We start from the raw sequence: 13212 nt of genomic DNA, 5'->3' as shown, positions 1-13212 counted from the left end.
GAATTCAATGAATATTTTATTAAACTAAGCTGTTCACTGATGGGATCATTAATAGAGAAAGTGTATGATGCCTACAATACGTTTTAATTGTAATGTGTAAAATCATCCATTAGTAGAATTTTTGTTGCAGCGAACAAGGAACGGGATGCAGTTCAGCTGCATGAGGAGTCTCTGTGCCACATCTACACAGGACTTCTGTCATACCCAGGTGGCTTACACCCATAAGCATTTACCAAATCAAATTAAATCAAATCAAATCAAATCAAATCAGGCTTTATTGTTATTGTGCCTGGTTTTAAAATTGGCGAAACTGTTTTGCAGACAGAATGAAATGGTATTTCTCTCGGGGATCTGTGCAGACTTAGTTCAATAAGAAAAGTAAGTAAAAGACAATATATATGTATATATATATATATATATATATATACATATAGTGAAGTGTAGTAAAGTGCATGGTGCCCATCCTGAATCAGATCAGCAGTCTAACAACTTGTGGAAGAAAGGTGTTGAGCAGTCTCTTGGTTCCGCTTTTAATGCTCTGGTCTGGTCATGTTTTGTGCCCCGGCTCTGGAAGAGTTCATGGGCAGGGGGCAGGGAGACTCCAATCAATGCGCCGGTGTGTCAGCATCATTGTGAAGTCACGTTGATGGCTGGTCAGCTGTGTTGCGTTTCTCAGCGTGCTCCAGCCCGCGGCAGTTAGAACTGAGTGGCTTTTGTTGGGAGTTTGAGCAAACAGACGCCAAACAACAGTGAACTTGAACTGAAGTCGCTGCAACGCAGAAAAGAGAGAAGACGCCCGAGCGGGTGACGTGTCGGAGGCAGAGGCAGGGTGGGTTGTTTGCGCTTGAGAAACGTGGATGAGGAAATGCATTTCGAGCTAATCACAGCTGTCGTGGTCTGCGCCACTGTGATGTATAGTTAAGTTTCTGGGGACGTGCATGTCGGCGTGCAGTAGCTACAGTGTTGATCTGACACATAAGCATAAATCTAGCTTTAAAGTAGGCTATACATTTGTTATTTATTTATTTATTTTTTTGGCACATGGCAGCAGGACAAACCCAAACTGTTGCTCTGATTACATGAGGCAGTATGGAGATTATTTAGTTTTTCTTAATATTCGAAACCAGGTGCAGTACATGCACCATTCTTTCTGGACTGTGAAATAGTAATAAAACATGCCTGTGTGGGAGGTAATGACAAATCTCAAGAAACATTCATGCACGTCACTTTTTATATGATGTGTTAACAGTGGGTCTTTAGTTGTTCCCAAGGACTCTCAGTCGAACAGTTTTCATTTCTTTTCCAGAGAAAACAGCAGGGATACAAGTTCTAGTGAAAAGGGGAGTGAACGTATCACATTAGGTCTCGGCCAAGTTCAGATTGGCGTCTTTAGAAAAAGGCCAAATAAGGGGTCATCTACTCAAGCCAAGAAACGAAAAAAGAAAGCTGCACATGCTGCTTTAGGATGACCTTTCTTTTAGGTGGGTAAAGTTAGAGCAGAAATTGAGGTTAGTAAGGCACGCACCAATAAAAGGGTGTTAAGTCTGAATGTTGTTCAAACTCTGACGCCTCCCCTCCAACTCTTCTCTGAGAGCGCAGTTTCTCTGGATGTAGCACAGACGCAAAGAGGGTGTGATTCCGCAGTGAAAAGAGGCAGCAGAGGAATGCAGGGCTCTGCCCGTTTCTCACCAATGTGCACCTGGGCAGTCACCGTGGACAGCGGACGTGGCTGTCGGTTTGTCAGTTTTGGAAAGTTACAAAAATTGGGCTCCGTAGACCCCCACTGTCCCACCCTCTGAAAGGAGCCTTTCACTTATGTCTGAGCTGACTGCTGTGTGAACAGCACTTTTGACATGAGTGTTAGATTTATTCGTTAATACACAGGATAAAATGTTACAATCCCTTGTGCCAAGATCCCAGGAAAAACACATACAACTGAAAAACTGACCAGTAGCTACCAACCAACAAAAAGATATCAGGTACCTGGCCATAGTCAATGGCAGTATGCAGCCTGTCATTTCAGACCTACATTAGTTATGAAATACGAACTAAATAAATGCTGCTGGCTTGTACAGCCCGCTTAACAGCTAAAACAAAAAGAAACATTTAAAAATTACTCGAACCTCAAATAAATTTATGATACGTGTATGACCCAGTAAGTGGACACTTAAACCTACCCTCAATGTGTTTTGAAATGTGAACTAAGTACGGCCCACTCAGGAGCTAAACAAGCAAAGAAATATAGCTACCAACCAACATGAAGACATCAGATGCCTGGCCTAGTCAACGGCGGTATGCAGCATGTCATTTCAAACCTACAGTCAATGCGTCGTGAAATACGAACTAAATAAACGCTGCTGGCTTTTACAGCCCGCTCAGCAGCTAAAAAACAACAAAGAAATATTTCTTAACCCTCAAACAAATTTATGAAACGTGAAGCACCCAGTAAGTGGACAATTAAACCTTAAAAACCTTAAAAAAAAAAAAAAAAGTGAACAGCCGAAAGTCATTGAGAATATTTAATTGAATGTGGGACATTCAAATAAATTTACGATATGTGAAGCACCCAGACAGTGGACATTTCAAACCGAGCAATGTGAAATATGAACTAAATAAATGCTGCTGGCTTGTACAGCAGCTAAACAAACGAAGAAATATAGCTACCAACCAACATGAAGACATCAGATACCTGGCCTGGTCAACGACAGTATGCAGCACGTCATTGGGGTTTTCAAGTGAGCACCTCCCTTCACCGATGTTTCGTTAAATTAGGCCCACGACACCTCAAGAAGGCCCCCTCTCCACGCTGCTACTGCACAGCCCTTTCAACAACCTAGAAATTAGCCAAGCCCTTTTATGCAGCAATCAGAGCAAACAATCACTTACTTGAAAAGTTGTTGCGGACTGAACCACCACCCAAACAAGTAAACCTACCGTGATTTGCCCCGTTGATGCGGACTGAACCACGACCCAATTACTAAAGTTACCCAGCCAGCCTTACCTTTACCTTTAGCGAGCTGCCCAGCTAGCATGTTTCCTCTTTACCCATAGCCATTCACTTTACAATTTTGGTGTTTCTGTAGGTGAGGTGAGGTGGACCAGTTTCAGTAAACCAGGCCGTCATTGACCTCTGTCAGGCATTCTATCGTAAATCCACAGCCCAACTGTTTCAAACACTTGCCACTCAAATTACTGCTGTTTTATATCACGGATATGTCGACAGTATTTACTTGGAAGCGGCTTTTGTGTTCCTGGCAGCAACTAGGAAATATCTCATATGTTTATGCAAGGCTAGGAAGGCCATTACTCATGATCTGGTGGACTGTTCCACTGTCCCATGAACAAGGCGTCTCTAGATTAGACCTTTCCCAGACATCATTGACGTGTCAGCATGCAGCACTTTATAGAGAAGAAAAGGAAACTCCACCTAAGGTTGCCCAGGCCATATATACTGGATTATAGCGCTCTCTGTTGCCTGTAATTCCACTCTAACAAACTAACAAACCCTATTGGCAGGCTAAGGCTGTAATCATGCCTTCGAAACATTGTCACTATATCACCACAAGGCTGGTTCCGTGCCTCCCTTTCTCCTTTTTTTTTCAGCCATATATGTGTTGTGTTGTCTGCTTTAGCTTTGTCTGAGGAGGAATTTTCTCTCAGCTAGATAGACATAGTTAGCATGTCAAGCTCCCGTGACATAAAGGCTTTCCCAAGCAGTACTGAAATATTAATAATGCTGTCTGGTATTGTACAATTATTCCATTATTTTACTTAGCAAGTCATTTGGAGAATGTTTTGGCTGCACTTATTATCATAATGAAATAGGGGACTAACCTTTTTCCTGGGTTGTATTTCTTTAAACCAATCACTACCATCTTGGGTGGCGATATACTCCAAGATCTGGGGTTGAGTTGTTTTACCAGAACGTTTGCACGAGGGTAGGTGAACAATGGCCACAGAACAGAGCAGCATGAAATATGGCTACATTGGGTAAGTCAGACTATTGGAATGATGACCGTCTGAACACGGGAACCGAGCAGCTGTTGATCTTTGGCAAGAGCTACGTTGTCTGAATCTTGTATTGATACAGCTGGACAGGTCGTTCGGCGCAAAAGCCCGGATATATTTCAACGTCTGTAGTCAGTTGCAGTCTTAATTGCAGTGATTGTCTTAATTGTAGTCATTTGTAGCTGTCAACTTCTTCAAGATCATTAGGCTGGAATACCAAGAAGAGAGACATAGCTAACGTTGAGTAAGACTGGTAGAAGTAGGCAGGAACAACCTGCAGCTCTTTCCTGTTGAACATACAAACAAACAAAGAAAACAACAGACATTTACTTGTGATGTGCTAACAAAATACGTCCTGAAACAGCAAAATTCCAAATTGCTGTCTACTTTCTTTCTGTCTATCTTAATGAACCAGTGATTTTTGTTTATTTTTAGTAATTACTGAAGCTTGTTACAATAAAATCAGTTTGCTGAGGAGGACGTGCAGATGCCAAATAATGCACATAGGGAATTGCTTGTCTTTAAAGAACATTTTGAGTTTATTTTCCAAGGTAACGGCACATTGTGTGTTGTGCTGGACCCATTTGTAGCAATGTGTAATGTAATAACTTATAGCATAAAGTTGTGTTCTGCCTTCCACGTACAGTAGCTCAGCACAAAACGTAGCACGCTAATTAGAGCGCCATGCTTAAACTTAAATGAGTGCATTATGTTGACTCAAATTAGGTGTGTGTTCCTCTCTGTAACGGAGCATTTAAAGCTCCACAGTAAAACCCGTTCTGCGGGAAACTGAGGAAATTACAGTCTTAAGTGTAAGAGTGCTACATGACAATGGCTTGATTAGACAGATTAGTAATGTTTTTTTACATTACAGGCGCTCTTGATGGGCAAATTAAAAAAAAAAGGCTATTCCTGATTGAAGATGACGTGTGACGGGTCTACAAAATAGCTTCCCGGTCCGACGCTGGTGACATCATGCCACATTCTGGGGCTGGAGTGCCTGTGGTTTGACATGTGTAATTGAAAACACAGGCTTTTTCTGTGAATACGCTACACGGCCCTTGCATTATGGAAATGGTGTGTTTTATCCATTATGGTGACTTTGAAACGTCACTGGTATATAAACTCTTATTTTAGTTTTAGGACAACGAAGCTAAGGTTTGACTAACCAGTCTGGGAGCAATCTGGAGCCGTGTGTGTCCCTCGTATTTGGTCTGTAAGGCTAATTGCTTACATGTGGAGCACTCACCTAGACAGCAACAAAGCCATTTGTTACTATAGCTGAGAGGAATGTCTGCATGTCTAGGTGCTCCTGGCTTTCAGATATCAAAAGTTCTGCGTCAAAGCTGGTTGTGGTCACATTAAAAGTCTAATGCTTTCTAAAGCTGTAACTGTAGGTTGGGTGGGGTGATTCTATGTTTAGTTGAATGCTGAGAAATGAAAAGATGCCACAGTAAAATATATGTGAGGGCTTACTGTTAAAACTTTAATTTTGTGTAAATGTATCTTGTACCACCCACATTCAGCCCCATACACAGACTTAAGATGTCTATCCTCATGCTGACATCAAAGTATGTTCATCGGAACTGCTCGTCGAATGGTCACGTAGCTTCAGAAACCCTTTCCTTTCGCACCTTTTTCAATGTCAGAAGTCTAGGATGGAGGGTTGGGGAGGGCCACTTCTGTGAGAACTAAACAGAAGCTGGGTTTGAACTCCTGCTTTCGCTCTGCGTTCAAATCTACATGACGAAGAAAGCTTTCCAGGAGAGACAGATGAAAAGTCTGTCACGTTATTACAAAATCCGAACAGTGTGGAAGGATTAAATGGTCAAATATTTGCCTAGATTAACACCTTCCCGATTCCAGCTGTGACCCAGTTTTCCAATAACCAGAGTTACAGTAACTTTCAAAGCACACACAAGCCTAAGAGTAACTCATTTATCTTTTGGGTAATCTATCTGAATGATACCGAGGAATGTTTTTCAGGTCACTGTACTCTGTTTGGTGTTGTGGTTACACAGTGGCTTATTCAAAATGTTATCCTTTCTCCCATCCTTTGTTGCAGTAGAAATTAGGCCACAACTGCTTTCTATTCTTCTCTTTTCTTTTCTATTGGCTTGTGTATTACCACAGACTTGGGTGACAAGTCGGTCTCCAGAAATATCGGTACCATATGTCGCCAAACAAGCCTTTTTTTTCTCTTCATCTTGTTTAGACCTTGGAAACTCAGCAAGTGTGTTTTGGCCAACCCTGAATTGCAACTTGATAATCCTCCGTTGTCCAGAAATGACAGTACCTTTTAAAGAAAGCTTTTGCCAGGTTGTGTCTGTAACTCTGAGTAACACAAGGACTTCAGCTACACAACCTGGCAGGGTAAATCACTTTTAAGGTCATTGGCACAGTTCAGGCCCATCTATAAGCAGTAAAAGCCTTTCAGCAGTCCATATAACCTGAAATTGGTGCCTCCTTTCATTATTTCAGATGCGGGAAAAAGGAACACCCAGACCTAAGATAAATTCACATTTAATATCATTTGGGCTGGCTTTTCGGTGGTGCACACATCCTCAAGTGAATCAGCAGGTTGAGGAATGGCACACCACGTTGCAAAACAGTTCAATTACAAATTCCAATCCTTGCATAAAAGTCTGAATGTGGTAACTAATGGGGTTATAAAAATGTCCTGTTCCATCTCTCAGCTCACTGGTACTTGTTAGCATTAAAGGCAGGCCCAGTCAAATAAATGCAGCAAGTCATACTTTATGCACTTTCCTCGACCTGACAGTTTAGTAAGGTGGAAACTGTTTATTTACTTGGATGACCAAAATAGAACGGCGGTTTGTGCTCACTGGCCAGCACTGTCTCGTCAAAGAGAATCCTGTTATCCTTATGTTCAAGGCCAGGGCAGATTCCCATGATGGCTCTTTCCTTTCTGCAAGAAATGCTTACTTAAGCTTAGCCCCAGCCAGTGAGTCAGAACTCCTGCTCACTGAAGTGCGAAAGTTTACCTAGACGGCTGAGCCCCATGTGGCACAGAGAAAGAGTGCAAAGGAAAGACCACTCGGCGTCCTTGCCATTTTCAGCAACACTGTATGAGCTTACATTCCTCTCCTCCTGTGGGCTGTTCATACAGTACTGACAAAAGAACATACTGTGTTTACTCTACACACTCATCCTCTAAAGTCACAGCTGAAAATCTCCCCTTTTTGAGTATTGCCATCTGTCACCCAGCTATTTCTCATTATTTGTGTGATTGTGGCACTCACTCAAAGACACATCAAGGAACCGGAGAGCTGTCCCATGAGGAAGGGTAGAAGGGTTGATTTGTAATTCTACTGACCTCAAAAATTTGTTTTCTTTGAGACTAGGTATACAATGAACCATTATTCCAGAAAGCAGACATGTTGAGACAGTGTTTGTAAGCGACAGGCACATTAGGTTGAACTAGATTAGACCAAATTGTTATTTTTACACATGGAAATCAGTTTTAAATTAACCTGAATAGTTGAGGTGTAGTGTACTTTGAATGTACATACATATATGTATAAGCTAGTGCGGCCTACTCACAAAAGCACTCCATTAATTATCATAACCCTAAACGTTTTCCAGAGGATTTTACAGTTTAGCAGTTTTAACATATTTTTGTGCCTCCCAGGCAGACTTGCGTGGTTTAAATTCAAAAGAGTATGTTGTCAGGCATAAAATGAAAAAGGCACAGAGTCAAGATGGTAAAATGTAAGGTTGTAATACTGTAATACTGATAATACTGGAAATGTAAGTTGGTTCATCTGTGCTGAAAGGGTGCCTTCTTTAATTGTCTTTTAACAGACACAACCAGTTGTAGTTGCGTGATGACAAACTGTGTGTGAATAGCAGCTTTAGAAAATTGTTCTTTTAAGTTGAGCTTAACATAATGTTAAAAAGAGATCAACGCCTGTGGTTTTGCATTGAACTGGCCCATCCCATTTCCTCCCCTGGCACTTTGTTTTGTATTTGTTTTGTGTTTGTCTTGGAGGATTAACAAGAGGCCATTTGCAAGTCTTTTGCTTCACCTGGGATCGTATATGGAAAACCCGCGGAAGAGACACGCTCAAGTGTTAGTGAATAGGACTCGTAAAGTAGGGAAATATGTGTGCAAGTCTCATCTCATTTACATCAAAGGTGGTTTGTATCCCCAGCCTGTAATTAACTGGGAGCTTGCATGTTGGGATGCTCTCTTGTGGTCCGCGTGTTTATGACAGGAGTAAAATGTGCGGTTCCATAAGGTCAGGGCAAAGTCACGCAGAGGTAGTTGGGGTCAGCGCATTTATTCATGATGGGAAATGGCTCCTTGTCAAGGGAAGCCTGTGTTTTAGTTTTTAGTCTAGTGTGGCGCTTCATAGTTCAGTCAGATACGTTATCCTAGCAGAGATTATAATACGCAGACCTCCACTGTCTTTTATTGTACAAATATACACAAAACTACCGGTGATGGATTCACATGTTTTGAGGAAAGCTGTAAAGAGAATTACTCAAAACGTGTCCTGGTCAATATCACCTGTCTATGTAATGCAGGATTTTCAAGAAGGTTTCCAAATTTTTGCCTAGAAATTTGAGCAGGAAATATTTATGATGGAAGAGTCTTACATCTGCTCATTTTCATGGATGGTGAAACTGCTTAAGAAAACCCCTCCGCCAACACGTTTCCAGTGCTCAGTCGGGATGGTTGTGTGTTTGCTTTGTTGCGCAACTATTCGTGATGTGTTTTTGAATGACTAGCTCACAGGAGAGACTGTTTGATAGTTATGGACACACCAAACCGACATCAAAGACGTTCTGGTGATGAAAGTCAACGGTGGTGTTGTCCCACTTCGCCTGTGCCTGGACCAAAAGTTAAACACACTCCAAACTCTACAGCAGTCAGCTGGTGGCAGTAGTCTGTATTCATTTGGTGTGCAATTTATTAATTCTATATGATCGTCTAGTTGTGAAATATTTTTTGTATTTGAAAGAGGTCAAGATAAAAAATAAGAAAAGATAAAAAAACCAAAAAAAACAAGCAACAGCTAGGGCCTCAGATGCTCATCGACTGTCCAACACTGACCTACTGTTGTGTCCTTAACACAGCACAGAAATATCAAGCACATATTAAAGTATTTTACCAGAAGCATTGGCCTTCAAGCGTGCAAATGCGGTGCATATCTATTGTATCCACCCGACCCGGACTTCACCTTTACCACTGTAAAAGTCTGATGTAGGGAAATAGGAAGCAATCACCTGTTTTACAGAACTGCGTGGAAAATGTGTTTCCCAGATGAGGGGAAACATCATCCCCTGGCTGCACTATCCTCCAAACATCTTCTACCCCGCTGCCAAGAACAGGAACAGAAAACACCTGTGGCTCAGAATAGATGTCTCTTCCCTCTGTGCTGCTGCTTAATATGAAAGTCACGTTCTGTTGAAGCGTCCCAGTTCCTTTTAAGGTGTCATGTGATACTGTCAGAGCCAGACGTGGAACTGTTTCCAACCGTTGTGTCAGACAAGTACTAAAAGGGTTATTAAAGTGATGACAGAGACTAGACTAGACTGAGATGACAGAATGGCTAAGTCACTTTGACTGGAAAGGGATGGGAAAGTGTTTCATCGAGGCTGCTTTATCAGCTGACAAATACTGCTTTAGGTAGGATCTGGGCTTTTGTACACTCTAAGGCTTTGTTTCCACAGTCATGAGTCATTTTTGATTCAGATTTATTTGGGCAAAGGGAGATCATACCACAATGTGACATATTCTCCTTTTTGAACTGTAATTTATCGACTCTATCAATTAATTAGCTTCAGGCTTATTGCAACTTTTCTTTGACATTATTAATCTTGGTGTTCCAAAGGTGTAATGCCAGTTTCTTATCTGTGCTCTAGGGCAGATAGCACTTTTGAATAAGTCCTCTTAAAGCTTTTATAGGACCCTGATATGTCTTTCAGGCTCTCAATCCTGCCTGCCTGTGTCCAATAAATAATTTACAAGGCTTTCGTGGAGCGCAGTGCTGTATATTAAATAGAGGCCAGATTGGCTCTTGAAACATGAAAAGCTGGATTAGTGTTCAAGTACTTCTATAAAACCATATTAAAGTGCCATTAACTTTTTTTGTTGGGCCGTCTGACGACTACCACAGAGCAATATTTTGCCCCTTTTGAAATGGCAAGGAACGAATTGGAGCTCCCCCTCCCAGCGTTTGCTGATTGAGATATAGAGAGCCGGGCTACTTCCTTCCTTTACATGCAGTGACCATTGCGATTAAATCTACCCCAAGTTGGTGAAAATCAACTCGGTGAGAGTAGCCTTCCTCTTTCTAGCTTTGCAAGGTGCAAATTAGTATTTGGTTAACCCTTTTTCAGACCTCAGATTTCATCACTCATAGTCGCTGGATGTCCCAGAGGTTTGTGGGAGTTCTCCCATCCCACGGAGGAAGAAATTATTCAGTCTGTCTTTGAAATATGCTTCTGTTTTTGATTCAGATTAAAAGTACAGAAGCCAGCGCTAATTTGAGACACAGCTTTAGACGGCTGAACCAAATAGTTACCAGGATGTTGACATAGGTTTGAGGTTTAAAGAGAACACGGTCCACTGGAGTGGGAATCTCAATACTTATATTTAAGCTTAAAACAATATACACATTTCTGTGGACATCCTTCGATGGGCGCCAACATTTTTGTCACTTAAAATGTCAGTAGTGTTTTCATTTGCAGGAGTATATCCCCACATTCCTATAATTTGGAAGCCAAAGAAACATGTGATGCCTTTCAATGATAAATTTAAGTTGCGGAAAATATGTACCTTCTTTCTTTTTTCAGAGAAATTGCTCGTCTTAACTGTCGCAACAGAAGAAACAGATGGCTTCCTCCGCTTCATGCAGTCTGCTAACTACTTCAACTACACTGTGAAGGTAAGACTGTCTTCTCATATTCTAAAACTGTGTCCACGGATCAGGGCTAATGAGACTGCGCTCACACATACGCCAGCCACAGAATGTTTTTAACACACCTCCCGAGACTGATTGGGCCTGTTATAGGAGACAGTGAAGTTTCGCAAGCTGCAAAACCCTCAGTCTTAAAGGGATACTCCTCATTGTGGGTCTAGAATTCCCCTCTGTGGTTGAACCAAGTTGTAAAAACTATTTTTTTAGCTCAGTTCATGCCCTGCAACAGTTGGTACTTTGTGTTCTAAACTCAAGCAAGCTGCGTTGCTTGCTCTTTTCGGGCCCTTAATCAAGATGATCATTGCGGCCAACGTTTTTTAAAGTTAGAGCTCACTCACTTGTTATTCTGTGTTTGCTTATATTGTCTTTTAAGGCTGGATGTGCATTCATCTCTGTACAGAAAGCCCCAAAACACCATTAGTAAACGAAGAATAACAGGACCTGACAATTTCACAGCAACTCAGGTGCACCTCAGTACTCATCAACCTCACGTGGCTGATGAGTTTGAACCTGCCTTGAACTTTAAAGCTCACACTCTTATCTCCAGCTGTGTGCTTTATCCATTTGCAGCTGTGTTACAAAATACCGAGATGGTGTGGCATCCCAGACGTTTATTCTGGCAGCATTCACACAAAGGAGTCTATAAAGTGTTTCTACCACTGGGTGGAAAACAATAGGGTGTTTCCCATAATAAGTCAATTTCCAAAGCAGCCTTATAAACCCATGATAAAAGAATTGCGATTTTCTTTATAATGAGCGTGAAAGTGAGCCGTCTGACCTTGCCAAATTTTTACACTGATCAGCCCCATTATAAAAAACACTGACATCTTGTGACAACACAATGTTCTGCTGGGACTTTTGGAACTGGCATTCGTGTGAATGTTACTAAGACATGTAGCACCCACCTAGACCAGACCAGGCACCCCCAACCCATAGCAATGACAGTCCTTGATGGCAGCAGCCATCCCCAGCAGGATGCAGCCTGACACAGACACACACACAAAAACATTTTAGGAACAACTCAAAAAAACATGAAGAACAGCACAAGGTGTTGACCTGGCCTCCAGATTCACTAGATGCCAAACTGATCAAGTATCTGTGGGATGATCCACAGAGGCCCCTCCCCTCAACCCATAGGACCCAAAGGCCCCCACTAACAACATTCTGTTGCCAGACACCACAGGACACCCTCAGAAGGACCATGTCCATTCTCTGATGAGACCTACAGAATATTAGGAAGGTGGTCATAATGTTATGCCTGCACATAATAATAAAAAAAAAAGTAAAGGTGGATGTTTGTCCTGCATGGCGGCCTTTTGGTACATCTTGATGTAAAAGCAGTTCAAATGTTTCCCCCTGATGTGTTTGATCTCAGGTGTTGGGAATGGGAGAAGCATGGAAAGGCGGTGACGTGGGTCGTTCTATTGGCGGAGGGCAAAAAGTCAAACTACTGAAGGAGGCCATGGAGGCTCTGGCTGACCAGGAGGATCTTGTTATCCTGTCTGTGGACAGGTAAGTTCATGACCTAAGATGTTTTATTGAGCTTCACATAATTCAGATTTCGTATTTTGTTGTCAGTGAAATTATTTCCATCTAACGGTGGGCCCTGACAGTTGGCTAACTGAATATTAACTCAATATTTCCTTTTAAAAAATACAGTAAAGAAGCGAAGCCCTTAATAATGCTGCAGCCAACATGTATCGTAAAGAAAATAAAAGATCAAATGTGACTTTCAAATTGACTTTGTTATTTGATTTTCACACTTACTTTGGTCAGTTATGTTTATCAGTCTGAGATGTTTAGCTTCAAACTAAACGTCACGTATTGGGCTTTGATCTCATTCCCCTTTAATTTCCATATTAAAAAAAAAACACCTTCCAAAGCTTTTTAGAGCCGTGAATCAGAAATTAAAAGTAATTTTCACAATCACAGACTGTAATAATTGCACTGAAAGCTCCTGAGGAAGAGGTGTTTCAGCCTGTTTACTGTATGCAGTGCTGAAAATGCCTCCACTCACTAAATCTAAGGCATTATCACAGAGCATCGCCAAATATACGAGGAGAGTAATTCTCACATCCAGGTAGCTGAATTATGAGTTTTCAAGGCCAATGGAAAGTTTCACTGAGGTAATGTGAGTGGTTTTGAATAATAAGAGCTTTGCAAGTTATACTTCCGTAAATAGAGCAGAAGATGATGATAGTTGCTGTACTATGTCGCATGAATAATGTTACCCATAATTGCTGTGCAAAGTTGT

At 41.6% G+C, this 13212-nt stretch overlaps 1 protein-coding gene across 4 annotated transcripts in view; it reads left to right on the top strand.

The window, feature by feature from the left end:
- plod2 (procollagen-lysine, 2-oxoglutarate 5-dioxygenase 2) overlaps positions 1-13212 on the top strand; it is a 32643-nt gene that overhangs the window by 1707 nt on the left and 17724 nt on the right. For 2 of the 4 annotated variants that reach the window (XM_084566528.1, XM_084566525.1), the window contains exons 1-2: positions 10635-10925; positions 12334-12470. In XM_084566528.1, coding sequence (XP_084422654.1) covers positions 10704-10925; positions 12334-12470 — 359 coding nt within the window. In that variant the 5' untranslated portion in view covers positions 10635-10703. Of the gene's footprint in view, positions 1-10633; positions 10926-12333; positions 12471-13212 lie in introns of those variants that run through there. The other 2 variants (XM_084566527.1, XM_084566526.1) reach the window with 2 other exon arrangements.

Source organism: Chelon labrosus (genome assembly GCF_963514085.1).
Source record: "Chelon labrosus genome assembly, chromosome: 18".
Lineage (NCBI taxonomy): Eukaryota > Metazoa > Chordata > Actinopteri > Mugiliformes > Mugilidae > Chelon > Chelon labrosus.
The sequence above is the reverse complement of the archived record's forward strand: the minus strand, read 5'-3'. Positions and strand labels throughout refer to the sequence as shown.